At 41.9% G+C, this 18,125-nt stretch overlaps 1 protein-coding gene across 13 annotated transcripts in view; it reads right to left on the reverse strand.

The window, feature by feature from the left end:
• Positions 1-18,125, reverse strand: part of CHD9 (chromodomain helicase DNA binding protein 9) — a 312,438-nt gene that overhangs the window by 214,494 nt on the left and 79,819 nt on the right. For 10 of the 13 annotated variants that reach the window (XM_075008394.1, XM_075008399.1, XM_075008398.1 and 7 more), the window contains one exon: positions 60-397. In XM_075008394.1, the coding sequence (XP_074864495.1) occupies positions 60-397 (338 nt within the window). Of the gene's footprint in view, positions 1-59; positions 398-1,080; positions 1,275-1,440; positions 1,503-18,125 lie in introns of those variants that run through there. The other 3 variants (XM_075008401.1, XM_075008400.1, XM_075008402.1) reach the window with 2 other exon arrangements.

Below are 18,125 nucleotides of genomic sequence, written 5' to 3' on the forward strand. Positions count from 1 at the left end.
TGCTTCAATTAAATGTTTGCAATTTCAAGGGAGTTAAAAGGAAATTTCAGCCTACTTACCCAATTTTTGATTTGTCTTTAATTTTTGATGAGGAAACAGTTTTCGGTTTTTTGCTCTCTTTGTCCTTTGGTTTGGATTTAAGTTTTCTACCTTTTTTTTCCTCTCTTCCTTCAGCTGAAACACTTGGGAAATTTTCAGGGCTCATTACTCGTGGAATGTTTCTCTCTCCTCTCTCTTTTGCTTTTGCAATTGCCTCTGATATTATTCGATTAGCCTTCTCCTGCTTACTTTCCGTTTCTACTTTTTTCTTCTGTTTTTTTTCAGACATTCCCCTCACCTGGGAATTCTGCAATTTAGTATATGTCCCTGAAACATCAGTCTTCTTAGAGGAGGGAGGCTGTAAGGAAAAAAAAAAAATTATTTCAAGAAAATCAAGATTATTATATAAATGCAACAAACAAGGGAAATTATCATGTTTTACTCCACAATGGCAAGAATTCCAGAATAAAGTACACCAATTCTTAAATTTAAACTGATCCTACATACATAAATCAATGAGAAATAGATTTTATGAAGTTCTCACAAATTACCACCCCCATAATTAGATGCATCAGTTCTTAGCCTCCAAAAATGTTATGAATTTGGACGATGTTTCCCTTAGCTATTGAAAAAGTAGGGAACTAATAAAAGACATAGCATCAATACATCCCTGATAATAGTATCAAAACATGAATAATTATGCTACAGTTTAATATAAAATCAACAGCATTATTTTACGACAGGAAATGAACAAACAAAGGCTTTCAAAACAAAGAGATTGGGTAGTTTTCTGCATCAATAAAGTGGTTAGGAAGCACACGTTTAGTTTATTTAAAAATTACATGTCTGACTGTTACTTGAAGGAACTAACATGTTTTCTTTGTTACTGTTGTAACTGTACAAATTTTTTATGCTAGAACTAGGAACTCTACGTTCAAATTAACAGTCTATTAGAAGGTATGTTGTTTAAGCTTAAGGAATGGAAAGAATTTCCTATTGAAAACAGACAAAAAATAGATAACACTTCTGTTACGTTCTCACCCGTAAATGTGCCTCTCACTACAGCATGGGGAAAAGCCACCAGGAATTTCCAAACACATATTCAGGCCAAATCCAGTGCGCTTCACTGAATAAATTTTCTATATGTGCCTCATCAAAGGCTTAATAGCAGTGCTGCAGCACTGAGGAGGAGACAGGGTTCAGGATCGCTCACTAAAATGCCTCCTAAAGGCCTACAGGCTACAACAAATAACCAAGACGGAGAAAACAGCAACAAGCTCAAGATGGCGATGCAGCACGACTCCCGCAGCAGCAGCCAGTAATAAGGAAGGTTATTCAATCCCATTAGCCTTTTAGCCCAAAGAACCCCTCCTCCTCCCACTCATTCAGGCTTTCACTTACCCTTCCTCTTGGCCTCTTCACTGAAGACATTTTTGGTGTCAAACAAAGGCTTACCCTCTGCTTTTTCACCACCCCAGGCAGTGCTCAAGAGAAAAGCATTGAAAGAAGATTGCTAAATGGCCTATTTAGCAAGCTGCAGCCAAGATATGCACAACCCTCCACAAATACATATTGTGATTTATCAACATATTTCTTCCTTGAGAAGTATACATCCACTGTTCATCCTACTCAGGTATGACAAAGAATGTCAACCTGCCCTAGACAACAGAATTTCAACAACAGCTGTAAGCAGATAGCCAGATTCCAACAAAGCACAGAAAGAAATGAATGCACAAAGCATCAAAATGCATCAGCATGAATATTAGAGATGTCGTTAAAAATACTGACTCCTTCTGCGGAAGTAGGCCAGCAGATGGTGCTACCAGTTATTATTCCATTAGACTCTGCAATTTAACCCCCAATGGACTGCTCTTCCCTACATGTAGTACAGTAGTTAACCCTTACTCTTCCACCTCTCACAGTGAAGACTGTATTTTACATAGACAGAAACAATCACTTCTAAACTTATTTAAAATAACCAAAATCTTAAGTTCAGAGAACAAAATATATTATAGAGCGAAGTATCAAGACACTAACAAATTTATCACAAAAACTAAAAGATAGGCAAAGTAGACTGTGCAGTAAACTTTATTTTAGACGTTGAGAGTTAAGTATTTCAGTACAGAGATTTCATAATGAACAGATCACTAGAACACATAATGGAAGCATTCCTTTTCTTGCACTCTCTCTCCCCCCAAGCTCCCCACAACTCCCATGAAGAAATGAAAAAATATTTTGAGCTGGAGAGCTTTCAGTTAGATGAACCATAAGATATAATGGCCTCCTATTTACTCAAAGGTTTATAATTTTGTGCAACACTAATGGAATATTTTATATTTTTATTTTAGCATTCAAAATTAAAATGCCACACTAAGGCTGTGTCTACACGAGCCCCAAACTTTGAAATGGCCACACAAATGGCCATTTCAAAGTTTACTAATGAAGCGCTGAAATGCATATTCAGCGCTTCATTAGCATGCGGGCGGCCGCAGCAATTCGAAATGACGTGCCTTGCCGCCGCGCGGCTCGTCCCAACGGGGCTCCTTTTCGAAAGGACCCCACCTACTTTGAAGTCCCCTTATTCCCATCAGCTCATGGGAATAAGGGGACTTCGAAGTAGGAGGGGTCCTTTCGAAAAGGAGCCCCGTCGGGACGAGATGCGCGGCGGCGAGGCGCGTCAATTTCAAAGTGCCGCAGCCGCCCGCATGCTAATGAAGCGCTGAATATGCATTTCAGCGCTTCATTAGTAAACTTTGACATGGCCACTTGCGTGGCCATTTCGAAGTTTGGGGCTAGTGTAGACGTAGTCCAAGACATCTTGTACCTTTCTAATAATTAGCCTCATTATTTCAGCCAAAATAGGTGAGCAGGTACACTGATTTTTAAGGTTATTTAAAAATTTAGAACATAATTGTTCCTTGTTCCCAGGCTATTCTATTCTTTTCAAAATCATCTACCCCCTTCAAAAAAAAAAACAAAAATCATACCAGTCAGGCCTATCATTTCCCCAAATATTATTGAATGTGAAAACCATAAAAGAAGACATGCTTCATGGGTTTTTTTTCATCTAAATGTTCATTAAAATGCTGCAATGACTTTGATCTTTTAAGAGTTCACATTACTTTATTGTTTATTAATAGCATACTTTAATTCATAAATAGGTTATTTACTTCAGAATTAACTTCCCTGGCTGTTGAAAATACAAGTCATATAGACAAAAGTAAGTTACTGTTTTTGTCAACACAATTATTCTATTGTTTAAATCGAATACCTTTCCTTGGCTATGTCTACACTAGCCCCCTCCTTTCGAAAGGGGGATGTTAATGAGACACACCAGGATATGCCAATGAGGCACTGCAACAAATATGCAGTACCTCAATAGCATAATGGTAGCCGTGGCACTTCAAAAGTGCCACTTTTGATTGCATGTGGCTTGTCTACACAGGGTCCTTTTCGAAAGGACCCCACAGACGTCGAAATCCCCTTATTCCTTTAACCAAACAGGAATAAGGGGATTTCGATGTCTGCGGGTCTTTGTGAAAAGGACCCCATGTAGACGAGCCCTGTGTGTTCGAAAGTGGCACTATCGAAGTGCTGCAGCCGCCATTATGCTAATGAGGTGTTGCAATAAATGTACAGCACCTCATTAGCTCATCCCGATGCATCTCATTAGCACCCTTCTTTTGAAAGGGGGGTGCTAGCGTAGACACGGCCCCCGAGTCTTAAATAATTTGAAAGTTTTACTTAAATTACAAAACATTTATGCATTATAACAATACATACAGTAATACAAATTACAATGAACTTATCATTAATAAAGTTATTTTACAAATTTGATAAAATACACTGTACCAAACTTGTTTTTCTGTCCATTTTTAATTATCTAAGCACAGCACTCTTGCTACTGGGGTCTCAGTAATTTTTAGGATCTGATCCAATGAAATTGGCTACTGAACATGATGGCAGTCTTTCTATTCATTTCAATGCATATTTTATCAGGGAGTTATTCATGCATTCCAGGCTTATAGAGAACACTACATAAGGAGCAAGCTTAGTACCTAGAGAACTGAGAGAGCACTTTACTGTTCTACAGCAACATCTCTGGCCAATCTGGAGCAGGTATTCTGAGAATGGAAGGAAAACACCAGCCAGTTCTGCTCAGCTAAATAAAGGTCACACTAAACCAGAATGTAAACTTTTATTGGGAGACAATGATTAATCTGACAGACACCAAAATCAAAGGAGATGAAAACATATCATCGGGATGGACAGTGGCAGTGACAATATCACAAACGCACCCTCTATGCATTAACAACAACAACAACAACAAAAGTGTAGGAACTTTGCAACCAAATTAAAAATAATCAAAAACAAAACTAGTTTTATTTTTACATACTAATCCTATTAGCCATTTAATTTTCTGTAAATTTCAGTATTCCAACTTTTAACTCAAGGGACATAATGCACAGAATTTGAAAAATGTATCCACAACCTGCAAATCTATGTTATAAACCAAAACTTCACATACACCCCTTTCGTCACTGGTGACTGCACTCTAGATGGTGATACCGTTTTGTCCAAGGCTTAAAAAGTTGTTCCTTTACCATTCCAATGGTCAGAGAGTAAGACTTCTCTGGAAAATGTACAAGGGAGAGGTGTTACATTCAGAACTTAAGAGTAATTTGAAAAATACTTGTCTAGTACTTATGGTTGCAAAAACAATCCTCCAGATTTAGCTGAATATAAACCAAAGCAGTGCTGTCTTCCTGAGTCTACAAACAGACTGCTACAGGTTATCTGCTCCTACTAACAGCTTTGCCAAGCACCAGCAGTGTGCAATTAACACGGCTCTAGTCAGTTCCCCTGCTGCTACTCAAGATCCTGTGGGCAGCAATGAAATTGTCAAAAATCATGACAATTTCATATGCTGGGAAGGCTTGGAAGAGCCATCGGCAACAGCAGGCACAAGGCACAATTATTCACTGACCAGAACAAACAAAACAAAACGCTGGGAGTGGAGTGAAGCTACAGAAGAGACTGCCTTTCTTATGACCCACTTCACCATCAGGGGAGAGGTAGCAAACTTCAGCCCTCTGCAGTGACAACAAGATCTGGCATTCTGTCTCCAAGCTACTAGACTTTACATCAGTTATGACACAGATAACATTTATGATAACAGAATAACACAAAGCAACTAATTCCCCATGTACAGACCAGGTACAGAATTGTGATATAAACCTCTTCTTTTCCAGGAGCTGAGAGCACTGGGCTGACAGGAAAACTCATCATGGCACTGCCTCTGTAGACCACACTATAGGCTGAACCTCTCTAATCCGGCACCCTTGGGACCTGACCAGTGATGGGATGAGAGAATTTGCCAGACCATGGGAAGTCAATATTGTCCAACAGTATTATCAACATTTCCACTGCTTACTGGGCTCCTAGAAGACATTTGGGGTAAATTACAGCTAAACAGCACAGAATACTGAGGGTCAGGACTGGTGGCTGGAAACAAACCTTACAGGATCATGGGAAACTTGGCCATACCCACAGTAAGTGGTCATCTAGCTAACTAAACTCATGCTGGATTACGGATATTACCAGATGAGAGAGTTATTAAAGCGGTACAACCTGTAGTGGTAGGTATCTGGTGCTGCATCATGGAGAACCTTAAAAGAAACAAGCAACTCCTAGGTAAAGAATTCTCCCCCTTGTTATCTGCAAACTGACCTCAACTCACCACACCGAACACATCTTGAGATACTTATATTCATAAAGAGTAACATGTAAAGTATCTACAGAAAGCTCGTAAGGTATCAAGACTCAATCATTGCTAGACGTATGCATAAGTAATACTTAAGGAATAATGTATTTATATATATTTGTGGCTCATAATCCAGTTCATTGAGATCAAGAATAGGAAAGGTGACAATAGACCACCAAAGGGGCATTCAGTGGACACTTTTCAAACAGCTAGAGAACACTGATCTTGTTGACAATGTCACCCTCCTTTCACAGGTGCATGGAAGAAAAGGCTGCAACACTGGACAAAATTGCCTTAATGACTGAGCATTAACAAGGGAAAGACCAAGACAGTGAAGATCAACCAGGCTTACACCACCACCATATCACTGGGAAGGGATGACCTGGAAGATATGGAGCAGTTCACTTATTTAGGGAGTATTATGGGCAGAGATGGAGGAACAGACAAGGGTGTCGATGCCAGCACAGGGAAAGCAACAGCTGCAGTTAAGACTCTTTGTCCTACATGAAGATCACAAATAATATCTGTGAAGATGAAATTGCAGATCTTCAACACAAATGTGAAGAGTGTGCTCTTGTATGGATGTGAGACATGGTATACTAAAAACTCTTCAAATCACAAACTACAGACATTCATAAACAGATGCTAAGGTATAAGCTTTGCATCAAATGGCAAGACTTGGTCACAGATGAGGAGATTTGGAGCAGAGCAGGACAACAACCACTTGAATTTCAAATCAAGAAACGAAAGTGAGGATGGCCAGGGCCCACTCTCAGAAACACAGTCTGTTTTCTGCATAGTCTGTCAAGCTCTCACATGGAATCTGCAAGGAAAACACAAAAGAGGAAAACCTCAGACAACATGGAGAAGATCTACTGAGACTGAAGGGCAACAACTGGCGTACTCCTGAAGCCAGGTAGAAGTTTTATCCTGAGACACAGTGAAGTGGAGGAGAGTTGTAGATGATGTATGTTCCACTGAGTACAAGGTTTTAAGATGCTTTGTGGAGCTGGGGCGTAAACTGCCAAGGGGAAAATATGCATCATGGGGGGTCCACTCAAACAGGAGAGAGTTCTAATACTATCCTGTTTAGCTGGGGATGCAATGCAAGGTTCAATTGTTTAGCTCTGTCAAATCCCAAATCTTTCAATAGGAAACCATCAGAAACAATTGCAAGTACTTGAACACTCAAAGATAAAAAACAGAATGATGTAAGACTGGTTTCCATTCACAGATAGGGCAAATCCTGTAACTATTCCAATATGACAGAGGGATAAGAAAGATCCTCTCTAGTGTAGACAAAGCCCTTGTCTTTAGAAGAAATGGTGAAATGTGGGTCCGTCACGAGGGCTGCAATTTCTCCTACCCTTCTAGCAGACATTATTGTTACTATGAAAACCACCTTGACAGACAGATATTCCAGTGGTGTATTAGCTAACGGCTCAAAGGGTGGTCTGGTAAGAGCGTCCAGAGGACCGGACTGAGGTCTCAGAATGCAAAATCTGCTGCAGAGTTGTGTGCATTCACTGCAAGCCTGTGAGGAAACTTTTACTGCGGGCTGTGTGAACAGGGAGGAATAGTCTACCGATTCATGGAAGGCCACAATCGCTGCTAGGTGTATTCTGATGGAGCTGATAAAGAGGCCCATGAGGTATTCGAGCAAGGTAGATATAGGGACAGTTAGTGGGATGTAGATAATCTGGTAGGTGCTTCTGGTGGAGGGATGATGGCTGTTTAGAATACGTTTGACCCTGTCCGAGAAGGTGAGTTCTTCATTCTGGAGCCATGGAGAAGACACGCTGTGAGTTTCATGGTTTTGATGTTGAGGTGGCATGTTTTGTCCCAGTACTGTATCAGGAGATTAAGCATCATAAGAGGGATCAGCTGATCTATTGATTGATAGAGTAGATAGGGGAACCAAGGATGTCTCGGACAGGCTGAGGCAATCATCATTACCATGGTCCAATCAGATCTTGATGATCACTCTGGAGATGAGCAGGATAGGTAGAAAGGCATAAAGTAGAGGGGTTGTCCACAATGAACATGAGAAATCTTCTGTGGGATGGGTGGATAATTAAGTGGAAATATGCACCTTGGAGGTCAAGGGGTAAGAACTAGTCCCCTCTTGTCCAATCCTGGTATGATGGTTGCCAAGAACATCACTGTGAACTTTGCATTACGAATAAATCTGTTCTGTTCCCTGACATCTAAGATTGGTCCCCACACACACCCACACCCACACCCACACACCCCTTTTTGTCTGTAAAGAAATAGCTGGGAGCAGAACCGCTTGCCCCGCTGTTCATTGGGGACAGGTTCCAATGCCCCTACAGCAAACACTTTTTGCACCTCCACTTGTAGTAGAGGATTGTGAGAGGGTCCCTAAGAAGGAATGGGGCAGGGAGATGGGTAAGGGGCATAGATGTGAAAGAGATAGAGAGGAGTAGGTTTGCTGTGTTCTCCTCCTGTGTGGACACTGTTTGGGCCTATCACATTGCCTCTGTGGTTGCCTGTCATGGACATACTTATAACCCCTAGGTCTGTGATATGAAGTATATGTGTGTGTTAGGTGGTGTATACATCCCCAAAGTACAGAGTGTCACGTGAGTCTTTTATAGAGCATAGGATCTCATCTGTATTGCTAGTAAAAAGTTGTTTCCTATCAAAGGAGAGATCCTCCACCATTGCTTGTGGCTCCCTAGGGGATCCCTGACAACCGTAGCCATGCAGCTCTATGCATTACTATGGCTATGGCTCTAGTCGCAGTGTATGCAATATACATAAATGTCTGAAGAGCTATTTTGGCTATTGATAAACTCTCCTTAATAATGGACTGGAGGAGTTGGTCGTTTATTATCAGGGAGATCATGGATCAGATCTTGCAATTTAGCATAACTGGCATGGTCATAATTAGCCAGGAGGGCAGTATAATTTGATATATGGAATGGGAGCACAGCGGAAAAGTATACTCAGTGGTCAAAGGTGTCCAGCCATTTGTGCTCGTTGTGAGTAATGGCAGATTTAACTTGTGGATTCTTAGCCTTGTGATTAACAGAATCCACTACCAGTGAATTTGGCTGTGGATGTGAAAAGGGAAAGTCCCTATCTTTCTCAGAGATAAAATACTTTCTGTCCATTCTTATTTATAGATGGGACAGAGGCTGGGTTCCGCAAGAGAGCATCCAAAGGTTTGAGGATAGTCTCTTTGATGGGTAACGCTATCTTTGAGGATGATGTGGGTTGTAGTATTGTGAGTAATCTATACTGTTTGTCTTGAACCTCCTGTAATGTAGTATCTTGTGACTTGGCTACATGTCTAAAGGTCTCCTGAAATTGTTTCAGATTATCCACTGGTGGAGAGGATGAGATCTGGAATAGTGTTTTGTCCTGTGTGGATCTAGGCTCATGTGAGGACCACTCTGAGTCTGAATGAGTTAAGTCGTCATGGTCACTGGAGCCCGACTGGGAGATGACTGAGGGCAGGTGAGCAGGTGAAGAGTGTGCAGAGACTGTGAGTGAATGCCTGGAGGTGTGCTGTTATTGAGGTGTAGTATGCCTGGAATGGTAGGTATGGGAAGAAGGTGGACGGTAGCCCTGCCATGCCTCTGAGGGGCCCCACTGTGGTGGAAACTGCTGTGGGACATACAGACACGGTTGGTTGGCTCACATGGGATGCTACTGGAGGAAAAGACCCCGATACAAATACCATGAAACCTGTAATGGAGAAGGAGATGAGTGTCATGATGAGCTCCTTTACACCAAGCCTTCTTGTGCTGTGGTGCTGGTTGTTCTGGCACAGAAGGGGATCGTATTGGAACTGGTGATGAAGGCGTATGTAGTTTCTCTGACGCTCATGCCTCAGTAATGCCATCCAATATGGTTACTCTGGTCTCCACCTCAGTTGTCCTGCTTGAGGCTGACCTGAGTTTCTCTGTGGTGAAAGATAATGATGGCATCAGGGAATGCAGGGCTCTGGGCAACACTGAGAAAGAGTGTGCTGGAGAAGCCTTAGTGACTTGGTAGTCCTTGTGGGGTGATAAAGCTGCCCTGTCAGAAGGCTTTTCCAACACCTGCATCTCACCTGGTTTGTCCCTCGGTGGCAAAAGAGACTATTCCCAGACAGTAGATTTCAGACCCATTTCACGGTCTTCCCTGGCCCTTGCCGACATGTTGAGGCAATGAGGGCACTTGCTGGTAACACTCACTTCTCCTAAGCATTTTACAAAATGGGCATTGAGGCTGTACATGAGTTACACTTCTTAAAACCAGGTGAGTCCAGCATGTTGAAAGGAAAAAAGCCACTTGTCATCATGGCAGCTGCCCCATTTTTTTTAAGGTAGTAGCATTAAAAGACTAGTATAATTAAATCTCTGAGGTAAATAAGCAAAATTAATAGTAAAGTTCTGCATTTTTCTATCAGAAAAAGAAGCGGCTCTGAGATCAGTCTTCAGCCAGGAACACCTGAAAATGAATTAAAGAGGCTCATGCCACACATGCACTCTACTGAGCAGCAGAAGTGAGAGGCACTCAGTGAACATGTGCAGCACAACAGCCATTGCTCTGAAGACTCTCTAATGAGCAGCACTAGGGCACAGCACCCACAGGGGCCACTCAAAGAAGAACTGGGATTTCTGAACAGCCAGTGTTGGGGGCAATATATCACAGGGGAACAATCCAGAGGGACACAGGAACTGGGATGCACCCACCGCTAGCCTATAAGGGAGTCACTGAAAGACTGGTAGCCATAACGAATGGACACCAAACTTGGAACAAGCAAGACTCTATGAGGTGCTAATAAGGTGACTCTCAGCCTTGAATACCCCTGAGAAATGTAAAATTTTCCCTGAACAATATTTGCAACCAAGTGCATAAGTCATCATTTCCTTTTGGTAGTAACTCAATTGTCTGAATCAAGCTTTAGGTCCATTAGCTATCCTATCATGGAATAATAGACCTGGAATTGACCTCAAGAGCTCATCAAGTCCAGCACGCTGCTTCAAGCAGGGTCAACCCCAACTAAGTCATCCCAGCCAGGACTTTGTCAACCCAGGACTTAAAAATCTCTAGGGACGGAGATTCCACCACTTCTCCACGCAACACATGCCAGTGCTTCACCATCCTCCTGGTGAAACAGTTTTTCCTAATATCCAACCCAAACCTCTCCATCTGTAACTTCAGACCATTGCTCCTTGTTCTGCCATTTGTCCCTACTAACAACAGTTTCTCTCCATGCTCTTCAGAACTCCCCTTCAGGAAGCTGAAAGCTGCTATTAAATCACCCCACAGTCTTCTCTTCTGCAAACTAAATAAGCCCAAATCCCTCAGCCTCTCCTCACAGGTCATGTGCCCCAGCCCCTTAATCATTTTTGTTACCCTCCACTGAACGTGCTCCAACACATCCACATTCTTTCTATACTGGACAGCCCAAAACTGGATGCAATATTCCCTTCCTTTAAGTGCCAAATAGAAGGAAACAACAACTTTTCTAGATCTGCTCAAAATGTTCCTCCTAATGCACCCCAATATACCCCTCGCTTTCTTGGCTACAAGGGCACACTGTTTACTCATATCCAGCCTTTCATACAACATAATCCTGCTGTACTGCTGCCAAGCCAGTCAGTCCCCACTCTAACAATTCTTGGGATTCTTCCATCCCAAGTGCAGTACACTCTACACTTCTTGTTGAGTCACATCAGATTTCTTTTGACCCAATCCTCTAATTTATCCAGGTCACTCTGGATCCTATCTCTACCCTCCAACATATCTAACGCTCCCCCTAGCTTAGAGTTATCCACAAACTTGCTGAGGGTGCAATCCAGCCCCTCATCCAGGTCATTAATAAATATGTTGAACAACACTGGCCCCCAGATCCAAGCATTGCGGCACACAATTTGGAACTGACCGACATCCAGAATTCTATCTCTCTTAAAGTCCATGGATCCAATTCATGCTTCCTTAACTTACGGGCAAGAATGTTGTGGGAGACTGTATCAAAAGCTTTGCTAAAGTCAAGGTATATCACATCCATTTACTTCCCCACATCCACAGACCCTGTTACCTCATTATAGAAGCTAATCAGATTGGTTAGGCGCAACCTGCCCTTGATGAATCCATGCTGACTACTCTTGATCACTTTCCCCTCTTCCAAGTGCTCCAAAATGGGTTACTTGAAGATCCCCTCCATTATTTTCCAGGGACTGGAGAGGTAAGGCTGACTAGTCTATAGTTCCCTGGATTGTCCTCCTTTCCATTTTTAAACATGGGCACTATATTTGCCTTATTCCAATCATCTGGGATCTCTTCCGATGTCCAAGAGTCTTCAAAAATAATGGCCAAAGGCTCGGCAATGATGTCTGCCAATTCCCACTGTACCCTTGGGTACATTAAATCCAGACCCATGGATGTGCATACATCTAGTTTTTCTAAGTAGCTCTGAACTCATTCCTCCCCACAGAGGGCTGCTCTCTACCTTCCCATACTGCACTGTCTAGCACCCTAGTGTGATAGCTGTCCTTGTCTGTGAAGACTGAGGCGAAAAAAGCATTGAGTACCTCAGCTTTTCTTACATCATCTGTCACTAGGTTACCTCTCTCATCCAATAATGGCCCCACGCCCTCCCTGATAACCCTCTTACTGTTAACATGCCTGTAGAAACCCTTCCTGTTACCCTTCACATTCCTTCCAGCTGCAGTTCCAACTGCACTTTCACTTTCCTGATTACTGCCCAGCAATCTCCTCCCACAGATTTATACTCCTCCTTAGTCAACTGTCCACATTTCCACTTCTCATATGCATCCTTTTTGAGCTTAAGCTGACCAAAGATTTTCCTGTTAAGCCAAGATGTTGCCTGCCATATTCTCATTTCTTACTATGCAACAGGATGGTGTGTTCCCATGCCTTCAGTAAGACAAATGCTGTCAGTTCTCCTGAACTCTTTTCCCCTTCATCTTCATTTCCCATGGGATCCTGCTCACCAGTTCTCTCAGGGAGTCGAAGTCTGCTCTTTTGAAATCAGGGTCTGTATTTTACTGCTCACCTTTCTTGCTTTTGTCAGGATTCTGAAGTCTACCATCTCATCGTTGCCGTGGCCCAAGTTGCCACTCACTTCTATTTCTCCTACTAGATCCACCCTGTTTGTGATCAGCAGGTCAAGGTGTACATGGCCCCTGGTCAGTTTCATCAGCACATGCACCAAGAAGTTATCCCCAACATTCTCCAAAAACTTCCTGGATTGTCTGTGTGCTGCTGTATTGGTCTCCAAACAAATGTCTGGGTGATTAAAATCTCCCATAAGAAGCACGGCGTGTAATTTGGAAGCTTCTCTTAGCTATCTAAAGAAATCCTAATCCACCTCATCTCCCTTATGTGGCAGTCTACAGCAGACACCAACTGCAACATCACCTCTGTTACTTCCGCCTCTAAGTTTAACCCAAAGACATTCAACTGGATTTTCTTCCTCCTTATACTGGATCTCTGAGCACTCATACTGCTCCCTCACATGGAGCGCAACTCCTCCTCCTTTTCTCCCCTGCCTGTCCTTCCTAAACAGTTTAAACCTTTCCATGGCCATGCTCCAGTTCTGTGAATCATCCCACCAAGTCTCTGCTATTCCAACCACCTCAGACTCCTTTGACTATACCAGGGTCTCTAATTCTTCCTGTTTGTTTCCCAGGCTTCTTGCATGTGTGTACAAGCATCTTAGGAAAAGTGGCTGCTTGGCCCACTTTCTCCTCTTCACCCAGGAATCCTTTGTTGTTACCTACTCCTTCCCCGCTTACCTCTGGACTTGCGTCACCATCCCCTGATGAACCTAGTTTAAAGTCCTCCTCACTAGGTTTGCAAGTCTGCTCTTTCCTCTCTTCAGTAGGTGGATCCCATCTCTTCCCAGCAATTCTTGTTCACGAAACAGAATCCTATGGTCGAAGAAACCAAATCCTTCTCTGCAATACCACGTACACAACCACACATTTACCTCAGTGATTCGATGATCCCCACCTGGATCCCTTCCTTCCGCAGGGAGGATGGATGTGAACACCACTTGTGCTCCATATCCCTTGATCTTTCTTCCTAGGGTTACGTAATCCGTAGTGACCTCATCAAGATCATTCTTGGCTGTATCATTAATTCCTACATGGAGAAGTAGGAAGGGGTAACAGTCTTCAGGTCTGATGACTCTGGAAGAGACTCTGTAACATCCTAGATTCTAGCTCCCAGTAAGCAGCAAACGTGCCGAGATTCTAGGTCTGGATGGCAGATGGATGACTCCGTCTCTCTTAGGAGGTAGTCCCCGACCATCACAACCCGTCTTCTTTTCTTTGGGGTGGTGGTCATAGACCCCCCGCATCCCTAGGACTGCACATTCCATGCCTTACAATCCATGGGGTTGTCTTCTGATCCCTTTCTTGCGAGATATCTACCCCAGCTATTTCCACTGTATCAGCTGCGCCGAGAGGCTGAAAGCGGTTGCTTAACTCGAGTGAAATTGGAGAGCCCTGAATTGGTTTTCTTCCCCTAAAAGCTGAGCTCCCAATCATAACCTTCAGTACTAAAATCTACTTTAATACAGTTATAATAATGCTGAGAATGAAAAGGCAGAAGCAGATGCTGCCTATTTTTTGTCAATGTATTCTCTGATCAATTCCTATGCAAGAACTATGCAGTTGTAGCCTTAATACTTCCTAATTTTGAAAGCAGTATCAATGTTTACGAAATACAAAGTTAACCACAATCTTGCAAACATACACATGTACCCGACTTTAAACACAGAGAAGCAGCGCTGGTGCACCTAAGGTGCAGCACCCATGGGGATCCTCAAAAAAGAACAAGAGGTTGTTGATTTGATGTATAACATTATGGTAAATTTACAGTCAATATAAGTCATTTACTTTTTTTTTTTTTTTTTTAAAGAAATAAGCCTATTCATAATTAAATATTTAAATTAAAAAATCTGATTCTAATAAAAATTGACTTAAATAATTTGTATCCTCTCTAAATAAAAGCCATGAGCTTAAGACACAAAACTACAAGTCACCATGCATTACTCAACAACTGGGCGTAAGGTGGTCGAAATTTCCATTCATCGTCCTACGTTCATCTTCACAGGCAATCCACTGAATCATAATTTTAAAAACCAATAAAACCAAACAAGAAATGGTATCAACCCAAATAGGCCAGGTAAGCATATGCCCTATTTCTAATCCAACCTTTGAGAGCCCTACATTTCTTGGCGCTAAAGTACAGTACTGCTTATACAAGAAGAGAACTTGAGTTTTCAAGTATTAAATCTCCTATCTTGCCGTTTCAGCACTCAAGATATTACTGTGCATTGACATGAAAGTGATCAAACTGTGCTGCTTGATTTTTACCCAATAGTTTGCTTATAGTCTTCTTAACAGAAAACAATTTAACTGCAAAAAAAGGGTGCAATAAAGATGCTAACATTTATACATCACATTATTTTGACTAAGTAACTAAAATATCAGCACCACTTTTCCTGAAGCACATTCTCTGCTACTTCTGCTTACCGATCCTGCAAGATAAATTGATATCTAAGCTCCCTCTAAGCTGCTGGGCCACAGTTGCGGCTGCAAAGAGATGCCTGTCCCCTAGCCCAGATGCTTCTACAAGGGACAGAGGGCAGCAAGGGGTGTCTCTCCACTGCAACCCCTTAGGCAGCCTCCACTCCAAAACAGGGATTTAAAATACCATTTTAACCGATTAACTAGTTAAATGCCAGGTTTAACCAGTTAAGCAATTAAATGGGTTGGGGGGCAGCTGAGGAGGCTGATCCAGCCTAGGCAGCTGGGACAGTTACCTGTCATCCATGCTTTTGGCCAATGAAGAACAGGGAAAAGGCCATCTCTGGTATACTTCTGTGTGTGTCAGAGATGGCCTTTTCTCATGCTCTTTACTGTTGCACCTACTGGTGTTCTCACTCCCTATTCTGAAAGATTAGTTTTGGGGTGATCATGGAAAAGAACAAAGCAGCCTGATTCATCTTCACGCAACCTGCCCACTCACAAAGAACAACTCTGGCACCCACATTGAAAGGCATTCCAAGAGTAAGGAGGGAAGAGAAAATTGAACAGGAGAAAGACAAACAGGCCTACAACTTGTTTCCACTCATATGGGACGCCAGCACCAGCTCACCTGAGCCACATCTGTGTCTTCTCACCAGATACGGGCATAGAGCTGAGGCCCACATTGATGGACAGGACTTAATAGTGTGGGGAAATGAAAGGACATGTTTATGAGTCCTCTAACAAATTGGATGATTTCTCACAACCCATAATGTTTCCCCCAGCACTCATTTAATACACAAGGGTTTGATTGGAGAAAGGGGGAGCACATTATTTTAAACATCATCAACCACACCCACTAGTATGTTAAAATATTATTAGGATTAACTGAAAAAAAAAAAAACTAACAGTCCAAAGAATTTTTCAATTGTCAGCTGCTAGGCACACTATGTATATATTCTGGTGATATCAGCATAAAAGAACTTGCATATCCAAATTTTGAGCCTAAAGAGGCTACCCATCCCTGAACAGACTTTCTTGTGTGCACTTATGTTAATCCAGCTTCTTGCTAGGAAAACAGAAAATGGACGGTAGGGGACGGGGAAGAAAGCACCTGTGGGTTCCATGGAGGCAAAGAAATAAAACTAGATAGTATTTTTCATCTGAAAACCTCAAATATTTTAACAAAGGAGGTAAGCCTCAATTCCCTTATTTTACAAATTGGGAAACTGAGGCATCCAGAGATGAAATTACTTGCTCTGGCTCTCAAAGAAGACCAGTAGTAAAACTGTGAATATAACCCATATTTCATGATTCCCAGTCTATTGCTACTCTATTAAGTCAATGTTTTCTAATAATTTCCGCAAGAGCAGGGTTGAGTAGTAACTGCAGAGTTCCTCCCTCATGAGAGAATACTAGATTTCACCTAAAACCCTCTTCTCCACATAAAATAGGCAACAAGGCTTTACTGTCTCTCCTCCACTGGAATACCCTCAATTTCTTGTTAGTAATATTCTCCTACTCCTTTCTGTTTTATTTCTCTACTCTTCTAACACAAGTCACTTGGTAATGAGCTTGAAGAGGGATTCATTAAGGTTGTTGAAGCCAAACAACCCCCAAACCCACCACTACCAATACTAAACAGAACAGACCCCCCCCATCTTCTTTATTTCACTCTACGTCACAATCAAACATAGCCTGTGCTTCTTAATGTCAAACTGTCAACACACAGGGAACTCCCAAGTGATGGCCTGACCCACAGTCATGAAATAGATGAAACTACACTCCTATGCTGTTCTCCCCTTTTTGCTGAAGAACCGTCTGTTCTCTCCAACTGCATATGACTACAGGAGCAAATTTGCCTCTTCTGCTGCTACAGCAGCATACCCAAGAATAAGTATCCCAGTTCAGTACAGAACCAACAAGAGCTTGCGTCACTCTGTCTCAGCATCTCCCCTCTGCAGCGGCACGTATGTCTGGGGCAGGCCTGCAGAAGTGACAATGCACAAGTCTGCTACTTTAAGTGCACTCAGTCAGAGCTGTCAATTTTACTGATACAAATAAGTTTAAAACTCTTCCATAGCCAGGCCAATATTCAAATATTCTGGATAACAGCAAGGTATACCTAGCAATGCACAACACTAAAAAAAAGCAAGATTAGATATTAAGAACAATTTAAAATATTTGCAGAGTACTTTATTTACTAACAACAGTAGTATTGGACACTGCAGCCTTACATTGTATTGCTGTATTTATTTGTATTTACTTTCACTATACTGTTTTCATGGAAAACGTAACTAAAATTTACTTATGGTTAAAATGCCAGTTATTGGAGAGTTCCAAATGATAGAATAGCAGCTATGAAAGAGTTTACTGTAGTCCTTTTTATTTATAGTATGGCCGCAGAACACCAGAGCTAACAGCGTGAGCTAAATTCTGTTAGATGGCATATTTCAATTCCACTGAAGAAAACTAGATTGTAAAGGAATCATTACAACAGTATTGGACAAGCCTTTAGAGCAGGTGATATACATTTGAGAATCAAGGAACTTAGCTTCAAATTCAGATTTCAGGTTGAGTTTGCATAATCTACAATTACAAAAAAGAGCCACTTCCAGCTGACCAGGAAAATACAGACAAACAGAACAGAGGATGCATTTAAAAAAAAAAAAGTTGTGGAAGATGAAATCATTCTTTAATGTGAATCAGTTATTTAGGAATGAAAAATACCCAAGAACAGTGTGATACAGCTGAGGCAGTCTCATCCAAAACTGGACAGTATGTATGCCTGAATGTTAATATCC

The sequence above is a fragment of the Carettochelys insculpta genome, chromosome 14 (assembly GCF_033958435.1).
Source record: "Carettochelys insculpta isolate YL-2023 chromosome 14, ASM3395843v1, whole genome shotgun sequence".
Lineage (NCBI taxonomy): Eukaryota > Metazoa > Chordata > Testudines > Carettochelyidae > Carettochelys > Carettochelys insculpta.